This window comes from Pomacea canaliculata, linkage group LG7 (genome assembly GCF_003073045.1).
Source record: "Pomacea canaliculata isolate SZHN2017 linkage group LG7, ASM307304v1, whole genome shotgun sequence".
In the NCBI taxonomy this organism is placed as follows: domain Eukaryota; kingdom Metazoa; phylum Mollusca; class Gastropoda; order Architaenioglossa; family Ampullariidae; genus Pomacea; species Pomacea canaliculata.
Genome location: NC_037596.1, coordinates 5,247,723 through 5,267,601, shown reverse-complemented (window position 1 = coordinate 5,267,601; position 19,879 = coordinate 5,247,723). Strand labels below are relative to the sequence as shown.

General features: G+C 37.5%; 2 protein-coding genes across 9 annotated transcripts in view; both read right to left on the bottom strand.

Annotated features, from left to right (window-relative positions):
* Nucleotides 1-231: 231 nt before the first annotated feature.
* Nucleotides 232-7,644, bottom strand: LOC112569261. The gene is made up of 7 exons (XM_025247001.1): nt 7,462-7,644; nt 7,036-7,164; nt 6,527-6,727; nt 6,062-6,121; nt 4,218-4,493; nt 3,744-4,055; nt 232-2,845 (listed from the first exon to the last, which is right to left on the bottom strand). Exons 1-7 carry the CDS (start codon nt 7,535-7,537, stop codon nt 2,787-2,789), a joined length of 1,113 nt encoding a protein of 370 aa, XP_025102786.1. The 5' UTR covers nt 7,538-7,644; the 3' UTR covers nt 232-2,786.
* Nucleotides 7,645-10,238: 2,594 nt separating this feature from the next.
* The window catches only part of LOC112567698, a 69,949-nt gene continuing 60,308 nt past the window's right edge, over nt 10,239-19,879 (bottom strand). For 2 of the 8 annotated variants that reach the window (XM_025244450.1, XM_025244452.1), the window contains exons 2-12: nt 17,819-17,916; nt 17,225-17,365; nt 16,719-16,919; nt 16,273-16,332; nt 14,499-14,597; nt 13,909-14,044; nt 13,656-13,730; nt 13,290-13,403; nt 12,915-13,055; nt 12,523-12,612; nt 10,239-11,810 (exon numbers count right to left, since the gene is read on the bottom strand). In XM_025244450.1, the coding sequence (XP_025100235.1) occupies nt 11,705-11,810; nt 12,523-12,612; nt 12,915-13,055; nt 13,290-13,403; nt 13,656-13,730; nt 13,909-14,044; nt 14,499-14,597; nt 16,273-16,332; nt 16,719-16,919; nt 17,225-17,365; nt 17,819-17,916 (1,261 nt within the window). In that variant the 3' untranslated portion in view covers nt 10,239-11,704. Of the gene's footprint in view, nt 11,811-12,522; nt 12,613-12,914; nt 13,056-13,289; nt 13,404-13,655; nt 13,731-13,908; nt 14,045-14,498; nt 14,598-16,272; nt 16,333-16,718; nt 16,920-17,224; nt 17,366-17,818; nt 17,937-19,104; nt 19,383-19,879 lie in introns of those variants that run through there. The other 6 variants (XM_025244451.1, XM_025244454.1, XM_025244453.1 and 3 more) reach the window with 6 other exon arrangements.

Here is a 19,879-nt window from a genome sequence, read left to right as displayed (position 1 = left end):
ATCTCCTCTTCAGTTTCGGTCTGAGTACTATTGTTCTGAATCTTGTACTGACCACTAAGAGTGTTAAAGATCTGCCATGCATCTCTAAATATTTCCTGTTTTTTCCTGAAAATTACATTTCAGCTTTGCTTTTCACTTTATTTTGATCACACAGGTCTCCTCTCTAAACTAAGTGCTTGTTCTATTTTGTACCCCCTTTTAAAAAACCTCTTGTTCTCATTTATAATTCTTCTAGTGAATTGAAGAACCCAGGGATAACTGTTACAACATATTCGACAATTTTCATAGAAGTGATCATGGTTTTGCAAAGAATGTAAGCAGGAACGATTTCAGTCGCAGTTTACATTATCAGAAGAATCAGTCGATGAAATTGCATTGAACGGCATCAATTTTGATAATGGGATTCAACAAAACTCAGTCTAAACTTACTAAATTCAAGAGGAAATCACCCTAACTGATGAAAATGAACTATTATAACATACTAGCAGTAGAGCAATCATTCTGGAGGAAAATTAATTGTTTATTTTACACTATGTGTAATAAGCCGGTTCTTCACACTTAGTCACCTTCCTGAACCATGCATTCAGAGCATCAGTCATCACACACATACATGCGGATAAGATACAGCAAAATATCAGAAGCCTGTGGTTATGTAGTCTGCCATGATACCCCAGTTCCACCCTTCAGGACATTTTGAACAAAGTAGAAACTGGCAGAGCAAGACTGATAAACATCAAGTCGACACTTTCATCTTCCTGGCTTGCCTCAGCTGCTCATTAAGTCACAGCTTCGCCATTAATACGACTGTTGAAACAACATTGTATTTACTATTATAACAATTACCTACTGAAAAAAGATAAATATTACTTTTTTCAACAGAATTCTCAATTCTAGTATGTCCAGTGATCACGTTCACATTACCAATTGTCAGAGCACCACTGTCTTCATGTTGTCCTTGTCTCGACCTTTTTTCTGCTCCTTAGACCTGCCACTAACGGAGGGAAAACCATACTTTCCCCGTTATTTGGTATTCACATTCTCGCTTTTCACCAGCAGTTACGATTTTGTTACTTTATGTGAACAGACCAAATATCTGGAAAAAGATGGCAATCCGATAAGATTAAGCAACAGATTAATTTAGATAACAAGATCCGTTGTGAGCTATAGAGAAGAAAGACGACGAAAGAGGAAGGGGAGGTCACGAGGAAGAAAGAAAATATGGAAGAGAAATTAAGAAAGAAAGCGAACGGTGGACAACTTACAGAAATCATTGACTATGGAGGTTTTTTAATGTACGGGGAGCTGAGAAGGAAGAAGGAAAGACAGCAATATATTCTTATCATTGTGGTATTGCTTCTGTATCCATCAGTTGGATCATTGCAAGCAAAAAGTGATAGCTATCATCACTATCAACAAGATGTGCTGCATGGTGAGAATATTTACAGCTGATATCAGAGGCATACAAAAATAATAATTAAACAATAAGCTCAAAGGAATGAAACACGTACTGCAGTAATATATTTATCAGTCTTATTTTAATGTCAGTCTTGCACATACAGCACTAGCTTGACATTAGTTTTTAGTAGCAGCAAAATGTACTTATATTTTATATCAATAAAAACATTATCATTAGACATCATGGACAGTTTTCTTGGTATAAACCTTTCATACAGTCAACTGTATAAAGCTGATTGCTTCCCTTACTGTGGAAAGTAATGCTGGTTCTCTCCCTGTACACAACATGCCAGAAAGGGAAATTATTTTCCTTTAACTAGCGATGTGATGGACACAAGAAAAACTTTATTTGAGTGGTTTTACACACCTAAACAACACAATTGTACACAAAACATTTTATGTTAACTAAGACAGTTTTTACACAGCAGCTTCTCGATACAAGCATGACTTTGTCTATGAGTTTATCTTAAAATCTTTTCATTCCTTAAAAATACTGGAAAAAACTTCAATATCTACTTATTTCTTCATAATTCAAAACACTTTAATTACACGTTACCTTTTTATGATAAATATTTACAATTTTTCAAGCTCATAATGTGACATGCTGTAGGAAATCAGACTGTATCACCATTCACCTCAAGATCTTTGCTGTTTGTTTTAAATACACCTCCTAATGTTTAAATATTATCACAAACATTTAATGGTCTGTGCATCCCACTATCTCATCTCCTGAGAAACAATTAAAGTCAGCTGAAATTTTGTAAAATGATTCCGGACAGTACAGGAAGTCTGAAACAGATTAGAACTGATCACACTAATGTTAATTAGACTAGAAGTAATGGAACACACCGGGCAACATTAAATGGTTGTTTTATAAATACTCTGTAAGAATAGTAAGAGCTGCAAGACCTCCGGTGCAATAATTAAAGGTCACATTATCATTAGAGGATAGCAAGACATTTTTCTTAACTTGTGACAACCTTTAGATCTGTTTCCTGAACATCTCAGTACAACAACTATTTTTAAACCAACTTGCATTTTAACATCATGGAAGTTGACCGCCTGCAGACATAAACAAATAACTGTACATCCCACAACAAACACACACACCAAACACACCACACACACCACACACACACAACAAACACTCACACCACACACCACACACACACACACCACGCACACACCACACACCACCCAAGCGCCTCTACCTGTGTAATCACGGTGCCACATGACTGTTGTACTACCCCAGGAGGACAGACCTACGCTGCTGATTGTATTCTCACTGCCTCTGGGGTAAAGTTGCCACTCGTGATCCAGTTGTCCCCACGTCAAAACCAGCTTTTCAGTTGTACCTGGAGTTTCATGGTGTATTCAGACTTCACTATGTCTTGGAATACATAAAGGTTTATAAAAAATCGTTTGGGGTACAACCTGCGCATTTTTATTTTGATTTTATCAAGAATACAATCAACATTTCTTCATCAAAACAAAAAGCAAAAAGTTAAGTAACATTTATGATTTCTTATAGCTTAAATTTACTTACCTTTTATGATGTTTGTAGTTTACAAGGAAATGAAGTTTTGACACTGAAGTGTCAAATAGGGACGGTTGGTATTTTTACAAGTACTCTCCGTGATTTGAACCGTTATGTGCAACAGCGGGAGTTAGATAAGTATAGCCCACTCTGTTGGTGTGTTTGTGTGTGTCTGTGTGTGTGTTTAATCAAACGATCCTTGTATTGTCACATACTCGACGATAGTTCGGGTGATTTCGGATATGTTTCGTAATGGACGATCTCTTTCTCCGCCCAGTCCCACCCTGGGTGTTTTTATACCCGGAAGATTTTTGCTTTACTTCGTATGCTTTCGTAGAACAGACTGACACAAAAACAAAAATATAATTCGATTTATCACTGGAAAAAGAAACATAGAAATGGCAATGAGAATGAAAGAATAAAGATTAGGAAACATAATATAAACGGTAGCAAAAGAATAAGACCGACTTTAATCACAATACTTACAATGGCCTTCTTGACTCTACACAGTCTCGATCTTCGCTTTTCCCAAGATCGAAAAAGAAAGCGTGGATGTGTGTGAAGAGCCCCATATTGCCAGCCTCACCCTAAGTCTTCAAAAACCTTGCGTGAGTTCGATCGTCAATTAAAAAGCAAAACAGAGATCACCCGAGCTCGTCGACAACGCATCACCATTTTAACAACATTTTTTTTACATATAAACAGTACAAACAAGGTCTCAGGAGGCTTTATTGTTTGTCAAGTAACTTACCATTCAGTCTGATCCTGAAAGAGAAAGGTAGTTCTCCTATATTATTGCTGAAAAGAACCATAAACTGAGCGCCGTCATCAGCGTTTGTCACACTGATGACAGTGATGTTACAGATGATGGATGCAGGCTTATCACTTTCAGCAGCACATGTGGTTTGTATTCTGTCTTGAATTGGTTCATTGGAGTTGAGTTTGTAATATGCCTTGACATATGGTGTTGGATATGCTGTCATGTTCAAACTCAAATGACCGTCGTTATCAATAATGACTACAAACGGAAAGTGACCTTCGTCTCCTTTTAGTCTCGGACTACCTAAATACAATGATGAAACATACAATAAGCATATAAAATCCTTCAATATTCTGCACTGTAAGTAATCTATATTAACACACCATCAATTGTTATTAGAATTATTGAGATGAATTTTTTACCATTAGTATTAATATTGTTTGTATTGTTAAAAAAAATACTTACAAGGAACAAGTAGTCTGACAGTCACAGAGTAGAATAGTCCTGTTGTGTTTGCAAACTCACACCTGTAGTCACCCGTGTCTTCACATCGAGTTTTATTTATTATGTATCTTAACCGTCCATTCTGCATCTCATTACTAGCGAGCAGACGGTCGCCATCAACCACACTGATGATGCGAGTTGGTGTCCACGTGTCCGACTGACACTCCATGTCCACTGGGGAGTTCTCACTGGCGCTCACTGTTCTGTTGTAAACACCGTTGAGCATAAACCGATGAACTGAAAAAAAAGATGCTTTTTTTTTAATATGTTGAATAAAAGACTGAAACTCTTCCACTTTGTAAAGGCTGGTAAAATACAAACAAGCTCTTTCCACTACATTACGATTTTTGTCACCATTGTCGTCTATAACCTTTCTTTTAAGATAAGGGCAAAGGGGCCTGTGATAATTGTCACCTCTCTTGGCTGGATGTAGGGAGACATCGCGATGACTTTGACCGTTGGACAAATAGTTCATTGTAAACATGAGAAGACTAAGAGAAATGGTCTTTCTTCTCCGCCAAGACACTATGTGGGTGGGGATCGGTCTAGTGATTTATCAGTTTTATGTTATACTGTTATATGTGGTTATACTGTCTGTTTTCCTGTCTAACTGATAACTGGTTGAAGGATACGGGTTCTTCTGTAAGATCGCAAGTTCGCAAATTGCAAGATGATGATGATGATGATGATGATGATGATGATGATGATGATGATGAAGTTTTATAGCGCGCTAGTATCCGCATCACAAAGATGCGCTCAATGCGCGGTGATCCCAGCAGCCACCAAACTGCAGGTCAAATAACTTCAAATAAGTTTAAACAAGTGAGTCTTAAGATTTTTCTTGAAAGATGCAATACTAACAGACTCCTTGGTCGAAAGGGGAAGCGAGTTCCACAAAAGCGGGGCTACATTGGAGAAGGATCTGAAACCCGCAGTCTTCTTATTAGCATTCCCTGACTGAACACTCGGTCGTTCAAGTCTGAAGTGTGCTGCTGAACGAAGGTTCCGCTGGGGTTGGTAACAGCGAATGAGTTCTTGCAGATAGACAGGCGCAAGGTCGTGAAGACAGCCAAAGGTTAAGGTTAACAATTTATGCTCAATTCTCTTCTCCACAGGAAGCCAATGTAGGTCACGAAGTACAGGAGTAATATGATCAGTTGTTTTCTTTCCTGCAACTATCCTCGCAGCCGTATTTTGCACAAGAATAATTAATACTGTTTAACACATCATGCTCGTAAATGTAATAAACATACCTTTAGCAGAACCAACCTCACTAGTGGCTGAGCTCTGCTCATCTGCACTTTGTGTCTGTCGGTCGTCAGAGAATAAAGATGTTGTTGCTAGTGTTGACGCTGTGTACAGAAGACTTCAAGACGAAATTCTTTCTCAGCTACACTGCATCAATTTGCTGTCTTTATAGACATGTGATTGAACTGCCATTGTCTTCTTGACCACGAATGGGCATGACTGTTGGTCTGTGTGTGTGTGCGCGCGCGTGCGTGTGTGTTTGTGAGAGTAGAAGGGTGGAAGCGTCAGAAAAATAATAGATAAGAAAGGGTTAGCACGTTGCCGTGTGTGTCGGAGCTCTAGCCAATGAGGCTTTTCCGATACCTCACTGTTGTCACTAAGCTTCCACAGAAGAGCAATAACATATTCATTACATTAATTACAAGATGAATTTTCATAAGAAACACTAGAAAATAAACACTAAAGACAACTCGACAAAACTCTTTGATCATAATACTCTTTCATGCATAATGTTCTATCTTGAAATTTAATGAACATAACAATAATTTAAAACGCACCGTTATTAATCCTAGAGGTCTGCCCTGTGTACGGAATGACTGACGGCAAAGTCTGTGAAACTAAACCAAAAACTGCCTTTAAGAATGACTTTTATCTAGTCTCGCTTTCTAATGACAGCGCCCTGATTAGCTCAACACCAATGTACAACTTGCTTGATGACTACCACAGTAAAGCTCTACTGTCAGTAAGCGGGGTGGAGATGTATAACTTATAATGAAAAAGAAGACACTTCCGTGCAAAAATGAATGCCTAATACATAACAAGCAAGCCTCTAAGAGTAAATTACTTCATCTGTATACAACTTTACCTTTAAATGACTTTTTGTTCTGATTAGCTCTTTTAGCCATAAGTATCTATAATATTTCCTGATTTGTTACAATTATTCCTAATTATTAAAGTCTGCATCCAAAGTCATGTTAAAGTTTATAAATGAAAACTATACTGAGGAAGTCTCGCCAGCTTACTTTGTTCCTCGGTGAGACTGCAAATTCCACGATCCCTTTCGCCCATCACCTTACAGGTGTACATGCCAACATGCTCGGTGTTAGCGTTGAGTATCCGGACGTTGGTGTGATCATGGTAAACATCAATGTCGTACTCGTACTTGTACCCAGGGGCCACGGAGCAGAAGATCTCCTGAAACCAGTCGCAACTTACCACCACCCCTGGTGATAAACACAAACAGGACTTTACTTACAAAGAGTTTTTGTAGCTGCTTGGTCAGACTACTCTCTTACCACTCAGCTCATTAATAAGGCTACCAGTGTGCTACTCTATCCACGACTGAAAAACAAAATAGCTCCTTCCCACAACTTTATCTCAGTAAAGACTCAAGTAAGCAATAGGTGTGAGTCAGCAAGCGGGAGCGTTGGTCTGTACTAAGCCATTTATACTTTGGTATGTTTACTTGATCTTTCCTGTACCACTTTTTATATATATATATATATGTATTGTTGTATCTTTTAGTATTTACGTATGTCTGGTTGTTTATACACATCGAAGGCCTTCTGGAGAGCACTAATGTTGACGTGGAAGTAGCAGGTCAGCAACATGTCAAAGGCGTCCAGACGACGGATCCCACATGTTGTTTTCTCTTTTGCTGCTTGATTACATCACCATGAAAAGATTTGAAGTAGAGAGCATTGGCAAGCCCAGAACAAAAATTTACAGCAAACTTTTTTTTACTAAAGAAAAGAAAATTCTATCTATACACAGTTATGCGCACTACACAAGATGTCTAACTCCTTACTGTCACGTGTGAAATGCACAACTTCACAACTAAACATATCACATGTCTTTCTCCTAAAGAAACTTTCGTTACGATGGGGTAAGACTTTACTATATCAAAATATCAATAATAAAAGTATGTTACGCGAAATAACGAGTCTCATATACTTACCTTGTGGTAAACTCTTGGATTCCGGAAGATTTGTCATAACAAACGCCGTCAGCAGCAAAAGTTGGATGATCGCCATTCTCTGCAGCAGACTGGAGTAAATAGTAGAAACCTGACAGAAATGTGCATCTGTCAGCCGGCAGTAAACTGCTAAATACTTTGCTCAGGGTTAGTATCGATGCAAGATGTATCCTGTTCCGGCTATTCTTTCTCTAAGCTGTTTGACTGTCGGAAATTTGTTTTACATTTGATAACATAGGCAGTTAATACTGATAGTCACTGACTAAAGCATACACGTCCATCACATGTTAATGTAGGGATTATAATAATCTGCGACATTCACACACTCTTGCACGTCAAAAATTTTCGTTACATTCCCTAGTTTAGGAACCATTTAATCTCGATCTTATCCATACAAATACATACTATCAATAATTTTAAAACCAATCTGTATCTGCACATTATATGCTTTTATATATATAATGATATGATATATGCAGTAACATACATTGAAATATTATTTCAAACATACAGTATTATGTGTGTATAAATGCAATGTACAGTACTGTACTGTACAGTAATGTACATTTCTATGGACAGTATTATACACTATAAATACAGTACCTACTACTCAAGCATAACTCTGATAATTGAACTGTTTGTGTAGTGTTACAATGGCTACTACATTATTCTGTAGAAGTAGACATGAGGGAATGAATTTATTACAAAACGTATTTTGCTCTCAGTAGTGTTTTCTTTTCAAAAGTCCTAGGAGCATCAGATCGTAATGATCATAACGACCATTCAGTTTTGAAAGCTTGACTGTAGTCAGAGGATGAGTAATTTTGGAAACAAATTCACAAAGCCGAAAACTATCATAAGGATCTTGCAAAAATGAAAAATGTGGATCAACATAAATATTATCTGTAACGCCTAATATGATATTTTCTTTCAACTTGAAACTAAGAAGCATATTTTCACATATAATAACACAAAAGGCAGTGTTAATAACGATAGTCACTGACAATCCAAAGCATGCCAGTCTGTTTGAAAGAACTTATGTGACCGTAGTCGTGACATTTGCTCTACGACTCAGACAGTCAACAGTTTTAACCCTTGTCCAACTGCCTACAATACCCTCATCAGTTGCGTTCCCTAAGAGTATAAGACTTTACAAAGGGTTACTAGATACAGTCTTCAGACTATCATAGGCAATCAAGTCGGATTTACTTTAGGCGATTAGCACATGTGTTAATCCTTTCCCTGGCGTTCATAAATATGTCCGTTTGACTTTAAGTCAGTTGATCCATAATAACACCCTTGATTTCTCTACCCACCACCACTCTGTGTGTATCCACTCACTGCTTTGTTCAAGCTTTGCTATAGCATAGCTTGATCACTCTCAATTAATCTTCCGCTGTCCACATGCTGCTTTTTCTTGTTTATAGGTAAAATCTCAAACAAACTGAGTATATATGTGTAACAGCTCGTTGCTTTTTTTGACATAATTTCCCCCAGTCACAAATATTTTGTGCACAGCTACATGTAATCGTAACTCTTCCACAATTAATTTCGCTTTCTAACCGGGCATATGCCGAGACCTCCTTGCTTCGTTTAACTACTGGACACATAAATGTGATATTCTTGCAGCAATGTCGAGTAGCAGTGGAAGATGCGAATAGGACAGTCTGATAGTTTCTCATTCTTCTACTCTAAGTCTCTGCTCGTGAAACTTGTTCACAAATTAAAATTGAGCATGGCAGTCGACTAGATGCGAGTCAGTTTTTTCACATTTCATTTTGATTCCGGAATTTTATTTTGTATATTTAATTACATGCTCGATTTGGACAATATTCATTCCTCGACTTCTTGACTCAGTTTTACTTTTGTTCGTTTCTTGTTTTAGTTCCATAATTGTGACTTGACAGCCCAGTGCTAATTTCCTGATAATTGAAAATTTTTAATTAAATGCTATCTCTTTTATGGTTTTATCATTTTGCGAGCTCATAATGCGACTTTTGCTGTTCACTATTTATGTGTACATGTATGTGTTTCGTCTGATCAACTCTACATCACGTATCAAACATACAGAAAAAGAAATGAAAACAGGAAACAAAAAACAATTATGAAGGCATAAGAAGTAAGAAAAGAAAGAAAACATCTTGTGAAAATAGAAACCAGTGTGGACTGTACTCATACAGTACGTGCGGACCACACTACGTGCACACGCGCACACACACACAGGATTTCCGTAATAGAGTAGTGATGGACACCCACTGGCTTACATCCAATGCAGACAACTGTGTTCATAGCCTGTCTGTTAGGCAGAGTAGTGTCCCTTGTAAGAGAGGGCCGAGATAAATGTAAGCTAGGATTTATACGAGATCCACGGGTATGGGTAAACATATATATATATGTGTGTGTTTGTAAATTAAAGTTTTGCACATTTCTTTCATCAATCCCAAGATTAGAACCTTTGGAATAAATGGCCTGCTTTTGTATATTTAGATGCAGCTGTTTATATCATGCTATTTAACACGTAGTGTTTGAACTAATTAAGGAGAACAAATTGCACTACTTTGAATTTTAGTTTTGCTGTTCTATGACAAGCTAAAGGGTAATGATAATCATTAAATGGTCTTGCCTATATCCAAGTTCAATCTAGTAAGCATTTTGAATTAATTTGCACAATTCTTTTGCTGTCTTGCAATTCCTAGACAGAAATTTCAAATTACAAAGCATAATTGATAACAAAATAAAAAGTAAGGTCCGCATTAACAGAAAAGAACACTTGGGAAAAAACTAAAAAAACTCCCTGTTTGCTACTAATGCATTCGTTTTTAATATGTGCAACTGCAAATTCACACATAAAAATGCAAAGGAAAGATTGTTTTCTGAAAAAATATAGAATTTTCAATTTACATATATATAAAATAAATCACAGCGAGGGGTAATATACAAATGCGAGAAACAGGAACACACAATGTGTTAAATGCAACTGTATTGTCTCTTTAAAGAAGCTGATGAAAAATATTTTTTGATATTTCAATAAAAATACTTGTACCATACAAAATGCAACCTGTTTCAAATAAGAAGCTGCTGATCCTTCCTTTGCTTTATTAACCCTCTCCCTAAAATAGATCAAAATATAATTGTCCACACTCCCCTCCCTCTTTCAAACCCGCAAACTGTCAGTCTCTCTCGCTGCTCCCTACCCCCCAACACACACACACACAAGCACACACACACAGACAAGCACACACAAAGCATGTTCTAGCCTTAACAAGCCTAAAAAGCTAAATTGTCGACAAACTTTTGGGATCATCATCATTTAGGTCACATCTTGAAAATATCTCCTTTTCAGTTTCGGTCTGAGTACTGTTGTTCTAAATCTTGTACTGACCACTAAAGTGTTAAACATCTGCCATGCATCTCTAAATGTTTCCTGTTTTTCACTGAAAATTACATTTGAGCTTTTCTTTTCACTTTATTTTGGTCCCGCGGGTCTCCTCTCTAAACTTTTTCTAAGTTTTCTTCTTGTTCTATTTTGTACCCCCTTTTAAAAAAATCTTGTTCTCATTTATGATTCTTCTAGTGAATTGAATAACCCAGGGATTACTGTTACAGCATATTTGACAATTTTCATAGAAGTGATCATGGTTTTGCAAAGAATGTAATCAGGAACGATTTCAGTCGCAGTTTACATTATCAGAAGAATCAGTCGATGAAATTGCATTGAACGGCATCAATTTTGATAACGAGATTCAATAAAACTCAGTCTAAATTTACTAAACTCAAAAGAAAATCACCCTAACTGATGAAAATGAACTATTACAACAACTAGAAGTAGAGCAATCATTCTTGAGGAAAATTAATTGTTTATTTTACACTATGTGTAATAAGCCGGTTCTTCACACTTAGTCACCTTCCTGAACCATGTATTAAGAGCATCAGTCATCACACACATACATGCGGATTAGATACAGCAAAATATCAGAAGCCTGTGGTTATGTAGTCTCCATGATACCCCAGTTCCACCCTTCAGAACATTTTGAACAAGGTAGATACTGGCAGAGCAAGAACTGTCAAACATCAAGTCGACACTTTCATCTTCCTGACTTGCCTCAGCCGCTCATTAATGATGCCAATGATCAACCCTGCCAGAAGGTGCTTGTCTCCCCCAGTGCCCAGTCGACACAAGCGAAGGTATGTGAAGGTATAGGTGTATGATAGTCTCATTCTGTTGTTACTGCACTTCACGAACCTTTACACGTCCTGTTGTCAGTGCAGTTTCAGTGACTGGGGAGTCCTCTTCCTCCTCTTTGTTAAACTTCTTGGGTGCATCTATATGGCTACATACATACAGCATGAATATCGTATTAGGAAGCTCTCATTAATACAATTCATGATAGGAATTTCCTGCATGGTTAAATGATGAGAACAGCGTAGAAGAAAGAATTTTAAAAGCGATGTGTTCTAACAAAAAAAACAAAAACTAAATAAAAAATAAAAATAAAGAATATTTAGTTAGAAAACAGTAGAGTATTTTGAACAATAATTCTAAGATTTTGATACACTCTTGATTCTGAAATGTAGTCCTCATAATTCTCTTATATAATTTAGCTTGTGTAGCATACAAAGAGATAATTGCACAAGGTCATCATGAGGATAATTATTTTTTGAACGTGTACATACCTCGGAGTCATAGACCATTACATTTTGTTAAAACCCTCTTAAATACCCCTTTTCTTGTGTTTGTTCTTTAGTTGAGGCCCCAAGAGACATGTCGAGTTATTAATTGATTAACTTAGTTACACGTGGTTAGCAGAGGTGTAAGCTATCTGGTCATCAGATCATCTGCTTCTGTGAAGTGTCAGCTTTTTTTTTGTTCATCCTTTAGACCACCAGGAGACGTTTCCATTGCTTATTCAATCAGTTTAGTTGCACGTGGTGAGCAAGTAGATGTCTAAACTATTTTCTCGTCAGAACTGTAAATAGATCACCTGCCCCTATAATATGTCAGCTGCGCCCTACCTGCTCAGCTAAGTGTAAACTCAGGTCTACCTGTGAGTTTGTTGTAATTCTAGAAGGCCCCCATCAACATTTCTCTCATCATCTTGAATATCATCGTCACCTCGTTCCTGAATCCCGGTTCTGAAAATGTGGTTTGAAGAAAGTGTTATTGTTTTATTGCTATTGTTCTCATTAAAATTGTTATTGAAATGTTTATCACAATTACCACGTTGTGACTTCGTCATCATCATCTTCATTACAACAAAAACAATAGTAATTATAATTATCATCGTTATCATCATTTCCAGACATGATAACGCAAATGTGAGTACCAAAATCAAAGAGCTTTATTTTGATATAAACAAGAAATAATAACTTTAGAGAAAAGTAAATTGTAATACTTTAAAATACTTTACGCCTTAACAACATTGAATAAAACTGACTTTTCAACAAGGTCTGACGGTTCATCAACGAGACACTTATTGGCAGTTTCAAGACAAGAGTCGTCATCTTCTTCAGACCTCGTCTTTACTTCGGGTCCTTGCTGGTGCGCAGACTCTTCACTACACAGGGGAAAGTTTCTCCTTTTATTTGAGAGTATGTACAGTGAATGTCACATCAGCAGTTATTTCTTTCATCTTAACATACAAATTCACAAGGTAGATCGCATATACAAGCATCACGTGTTCCATGATAAAAGTCAATTCATATTTTAGTGAGACCAAAACTTATACTTTACAAGATACAAACATGTGAATCAGCTACCAGAAAAACCCCTTTTAAATCTGCCCATCCCTCGCTCAAAAGCGGTTCCTAACCGTGTCTGCTGTTTGTCTTCCCCTCCATCTGTCAGGTGACTGCCAGTAGTTGGACAGTCTTCGTGATCCCCAGGTATGGGTGGTGGGCTTTCATTGTGACATTCATCTGGTTGCCTGATATGCAAAATATTTGACACACACATGATGTTGACCCCAGTCTCATTGATTCAGCTGCTAAACATATTATGCGATAAAAAGAGGGATTCTCAACCCCAGAATCTTTGTCTTTACTCGCATATCGTGAAGGTGTGTATGTAAAAGGATAGGGACGGGGCAACAGAATGCTCTCTAAAGACGGCAGAGATAGACTGATAGACTTAGAAAGAAAGTTGACAAAGACAAAAACGATAAACAAATCAGTGTGACCTTTCACCCATCAGCTTTATGGACTCTGTTTCCCGGGTGTCGTTCTCTTTACGAACAGTTCTTGTTTTCTGTATTCTGCAAGATCAAGGACTTGCTCAAGTTTAGGCTGTCATTAAATTTCCAAGAACATCTCATATCAATTCTACGTTTTAAATTCTGTTTATATATATATATATGTTAACTTCACTTGCAAATTGATGCAAATGACGAAATAATCGAAGGATGAAATTTTATAAGACAATGCCAAAATCACCTCCTCCTACATAGCACGACGATTACAGCAATGATAATGCCAATTAGTACAGCAGACAAAACCACAGAAGGAACCACATGAATCACAGTGTTGCCCTGGGTTTCTGTATCCTTGTGTTCCTTCTCTTCTCTCGCTTCTGGACCAAACCATAGAAAAGACATTGGTCAGACCGCAAGTAATCTTTGTACATAGAACTATCTTTGCTGAACTGTTTTTTTAAATATAACCCTGTTTTTGGTGTTGGAATCCTAAGTTCAAACCATAAATCTTCTTTCAGTGGTTAAAAGAAGCTTGATGATAATAATACCCTTTATTTAAAAAATGTATTCAGAAATCTCCCAACTCGACAGTCGCTGAGACGAGCAATAAACTTTTCATTTCACTTGCACTTACACAATAAAATATTTCTGCACTGTATTTTAAACATTTATTTGTATCTACAAAACGTTAACCCTTTTCGCCCGAAAACAGATTAAATTTAGAGCTTATCGTACTCGGTTATTATACTAATCGAGCTAGCAACAAATAACAACAGATCCCAGATTGTGAGACTAACACTGTTTAGCACATCATACTTGTAATAAGCTTACCTTTGGCAGCAATAGGCTCACTAACGGCTGAACTCTGCTCATCTGAACTTTGCGTCTGTTGATCGCTAGAGACTACAGATGTTGGTGTTGTGGTTTGTACTGTTTACAGAAGACATCAGGATGAAATTCTCAGTTACTCAACCGTTTTAGTTTCGGTAACAAGCTTTTTTTTTAACTTTTTTTTTTACATTTTTTACAGTGAGAGGAGAGGGATCAGATGGATCATGACTATGATCAACAACAGCGATGAAAGACTTGGACTTTGCTGATGACATTGCCCTGTTGTCACACCGCCACCAAGACATACAGCAAAAAACAAATGCTTCTCAGAATCAGATGGAAACCTTGGCTTGAAGGTCAGCACAAAGAAAACGAAAAGTATGAGAGTGAACGACAGAGTCCAAGACAGCATCAAACTAAATGGAAAAGAGATTGAGGAAGTTGACAGTTTCACATATCTTGGGTCCAAACTGTCAAACACCGGGGATGCGGAGGTAGAGATTCGAGCCCGACTAGCAAAAGCCAGTCACGACTTCGCCTCACTCGGGAGCACATGGAACGCAACAAACATCAGTAAGAAGATCAAGCTGAGAATCTTCCAGTCAACTGTGATCAGCACCCTCCTTTACGGATCCGAATCATGGAAGATGACCAAATCCATCTGTAACAGACTTGACGTCTTCCAAAACAGATGCCTCAGGCGCATACTTAACATCTTTTGGCCAAATACCATCACCAACGAAGAACTCCACCGAAGAACTGAAACCGAGTCCATCACCACGCAGGTTCAACGAAGGCGTTGGCGATGGATTGGACATGTGCTCCGCCAGCAGACAGCAGACCTCTCCACAGTCGCCCTGCGATGGACTCCAGACGGCCGAAGAAAAGGAAGCTGCCCAAAGGAAACTTGGAGAAGAACGGTCGAAAGGGAGATGAAAGGAAAGGGTTGGACATGGGGTCACCTAGAGCGGGTTTCAGCCGATCGACATCGGTGGCGGACTCTGGTCGAGGCCTTATGTGCAACCTGATGCACGAAGAGGAATAGATAATAGACACAACCGTTATTTGCTGTCTTTCTAGAAATTAGCCTTAACATCGACTTTGCTTTATATTTGTATGTGTGTGTAATAATGATAAGAAAAAGAAGAAGAAAGAAGAAGAAGAATTCAGTTTTTTGGGGAAGCCATCTGGCCCATATCAACATCACATATTGCTGGTTGCATATTGCATGTCAACAGTGGGTGGCTGTACAAGATTAACATTTTAGCTATGTTTGAGGTTTCAACTTAATAGTGAAACAATACAATACCATTCAATATTGAGCGATAATATTACACTCTCATGGTGTCCTCATTTTCAGCCATTCTGTTCTACTTCTCAATAACCCCTGGAGGGCGACAGAGTAAAAGAATCTTGAATCTTGAATCTTGTTATGTAGAGGGCAACATCAGTAGCTACTTTTCCGTCAAGGTACTTGCACAAAAGGTGAACTTTTGGAGGGTAAGGGGAACTTATGATAAAAGATTGGGATATATCTATTACGTAAGGCTGTATATCTGGGGTGCATTAACAAAAAATTGTACAGGTATTCTACACTTTGTCAAACTGTTCACACTCAGGTTTATTGCTGGTTTGATGACAATGAGTGATCCCATTAAGTGAAACTTGAGGAAAATCAACACTAAAGACAACTCACAACAAGTCTCAAATTATAATAGTTATCTATAACGCATTTTATCTTCAAATTTAATGAACAAGCTAATTATAAGCGTACCATTATTAGTCCTTAAGGTCAGCTCTGTGTACGGAACAGGTGATGACAAAGTCGGTGGAGCTGTAAACCAATAATTGCCTTTAAGAATGACTTTTATCTAGTCTCGCTTAGGCGTCCTGATTAGCTCAACAGCAATGTGCAACTTTCTTGGTGACTACCACAGTAAAGCTTTACTGTCAGTAAGCGGGGTGGAGATGTAGAAGTCAAATTGATAATGAATACACTAACGTGCCATAATCAATGTAAAATGCATAGCAAACAAGCCTCTAATAGTAAATTACTTCACCTGTATACAACTTTACCTTTACATGACTTTGTTCTTTTTGGCTCTTTTAGCTATAAGTATCTATAATATTTTCTAATTTCTTAAAATTATTCCTAATGATTTAAGTTTATATCCGAAGTTCATAAATCAAAAGTATAGCAAAGTAGTCTTGCCAGCTTACGTTTTTCCTCGGTAAGACTGCAATTTCCAGAATCGCTCTCGCCCATCACCTGACAGCTGTATGTCCCAACATGCTCGGTGTTCGCGTGGAGTATCCGGATGTTGGTGTGATCATGGTGAACAACAATGTCGTCCTCGTACTTGTACCCAGACGCCACGTAACAGAAGAACTCCGGAGTCCAGCTGCACGATACCACCGTCTCTGGTGGTAAACACAAACAGGACTTTATTTACAACGAGTTTGTGTAGTTGCTTCGATAGACTATTCTTTTAGACTCAGCTCATCAATAAGATTACCAGGGTGCTACTCCATGCACAACTAAAAAAACAAAACAGCTCTCCTTCAATCTCAAATGTATCTCAATCAGTAAGGACTTAAGTAAACAGCAGGTGTGAGTCAGAAGTGGGAGTGTTAGTGCTAAACCGTTTATACTTTGGTATATTTACTTGATCTTTCCTGTCCCCCTTTATATATATATACCTATTGTTGTATCTTGCAATATTTACTTGGGCTTTGTTGCTTTTGTTTATAGAGATACACAGTGAACTCTATCTGGAGAGCACTAATGTTGTCGTGGAAGTAGCAGGTCAGCATCATGTCAAAGGCGTCCAGACGACGGATCCCACATGTTGTTTTCTGTTTTGCTGCTTGATCGAATCACCAGGAAAAGATTTTAAATAGAGACCATCGGCATGTCTAGAACTAAACTTTACAGATTTGTTGACTAAAGCAAAGAAACTTCTATCTTTATACAGTTATGCGCACTACACAAGGTGTCTAACTCCTTACTGTCGCCAATGAAAAATGCACAACATCACAACTAAACATATCACATATGTTCCTCCTAAAGGAACTTTCGTTACGATGGGGTAAGACTTTATTTTATCAAGTTAGAAACTTTATCGTCACATTAAAAACTTGTCAGAAACAAGCTTGGTAAAAGGAATGAATAACGGAGCCATTGGATTGACTTTCAGGCAACATAAAGAATGAAACATGGTTATTAAAGTCACAATAAATGGTAAAGTAGCAGTAAAATCCATAGCAAGTTATCAATAATGAAAGTATGTTACGCGAAATAAAGAGTCTCATATACTTACCTTGTGGTAAACTCTTGGATTCCGGAAAATTTGTCATAACAAACGCCATCAGCAGCAAAACCTGCAAAAGCTGGATGATCGCCATTCTCTGGAGCAGCCTGGAATAAATAGTAGAAACCTGACAGAAATGTGCATCTGTCAGCCAGCAGTAAACACTTTGCACAAATGTCGTTGGTCTTGATGTATGATGTATCAATTTCCGCCTATTTCTTCTGTCAGCTGCTTGATTGTCGTAAATATGTTTTACATTTAAGAACATAGACAGTTAATACTGATAGTCACTGACTAAAGCATACACGCTCTTCACATGTTAATGTAGTGATTATAATAATCCGCCACATTCACACACTCTTGCTCATCAAGACTTTTCGACACATTCCCTAGTTTATGAACCTTTTAATTTCGATGTTATCCATACAAATACATACTATCAATTAGTTAAAAAAATAATATGTATTTGCAAATTATATGTTTTATATCATATTATAATATTATTATATGGAGTAGCACAGATTCAAATATATCACGTCATTTCTTCAAACATACAGTATTATGTATGTATAAATGCAATGTACAGTACTGTACAGTACAGTAATGTACATTGCTATGGACAGTATTCAACACTATAAATACACTACCTACTACTCAAGCATAACTCTGATAATTGAACTGCTTGTGTAGTGTGTTGTGTTACAATGGCTGCTGCATTATTCTCTAGAAGTAGACATGAGGGAATGAATTTATTACAAAACGTATTTCGCTCTCAGTAGTGTCATCTGTTCAAAAGTCCTAGGAGCATCAGATTGCAATGATCATAATGACCATTCAGTTTTGAAAGCTTGACTGTAGTCAGAGGATGTGTAATTCCAGGTGTGGAGGTAGTAGGACTGTATAATATCTTGCATGCATTTGCTGTCTTAACAAAATGTTTTCTAATAGAGCGTCAAGTTAAAATATACCATGTTAATTTGCCTTGAATGATACAATGCATACAAACCCTGACAGAAAAAATATCTTATAAAGCATTTTTTAAGAAACAATGACTTTTAATTGCTATTCTGTTCTTCAAAATCTGTCAACAGTTCTACCCCTGGTCATCTGTCTACAATGCTGGGATATCTTAAGTACCCTAAGGGTATGCAGGCGTAATTTTTTATCTACCGTGTACATCAGACAGTCAGACACATTTTAGGCAATTAGCACACGTGTTAATAATGTCAATGGCTTTCATAAACATGTCCTGGCAAGACGCCATGAGACTTGCAATAGATAATGTCTGTACTCACCACCACTCTCTGTGGCCTCACTCCCAACTACAAAGCAAAACAGTGAGCACTCGAGATATTTATCTTCCGCTTTCGGGATATTCCCTTTTCTTAAAAACAGGAAAAATACACAGCGAACGGGGGAAATGCCAAAGTACATTACGTGCAGCAGTTCGGTACTTTTTCACATGCATATTCCTAAAATGAAAAAAAAAGTTTATGCACTGCTCTTTGTAATTCTTCCACAATTAGTTTCTCTTTCCAACCGGAAGTAACAGAAATTCCCAGTAGAGTCGGCTGCAGGACTCGGGAATGAGACATTCTTGTAACAATGTCTATACAATTTTGAGCAGTAGTGGAAGATGCGCGAAGAACTGTTAGATACTGCTGTTTAAGCAAATAAAAAAACTTTGTTTAAAATAAAATTTTATTGTATCTAAAAGAAAAATACTACATAGGCTCATACTACATAGGCAAAACACCAACACCAACCCCCCACCAGTAAAGCGAGCATCTCATTGAACCCAGAAGCTTAGCAAGTACATGGTAAAATGAAGCCTTACGTTTTATTCAAACAGAATAAACATTGTTTAACAAAACACAAGTCTCACATCAGCCACACCTAATCAAAATGATTGGTAAATATGGAAATGAGAACGACTGCTCATTGGCTCATTAAAACACACCTCTGTCTTCCTTCCCCACCCACCTCCAAACTTTATTTGTGTGCATTTTCTTGGAGCACTGAATAAAATTTACGCATTAAAAGCAAACTTTGTGTACTTCAGTATATGGT

Excerpts from the sequence above, each read along its gene's own strand:
- LOC112569261 (XM_025247001.1), bottom strand. The coding sequence starts at position 7,537 with ATGGCGATCATCCAACTTTTGCTGCTGACGGCGTTTGTTATGACAAAT. Across the intron at positions 4,056-4,217 it reads TGTCAGACTACTTGTTCCTT|GTAGTCCGAGACTAAAAGGA; the intron begins GTAAGTATTTTT and ends CATTGTATTTAG. Across the intron at positions 2,846-3,743 it reads TTTCAGGATCAGACTGAATG|ACATAGTGAAGTCTGAATAC; the intron begins GTAAGTTACTTG and ends ATGTATTCCAAG.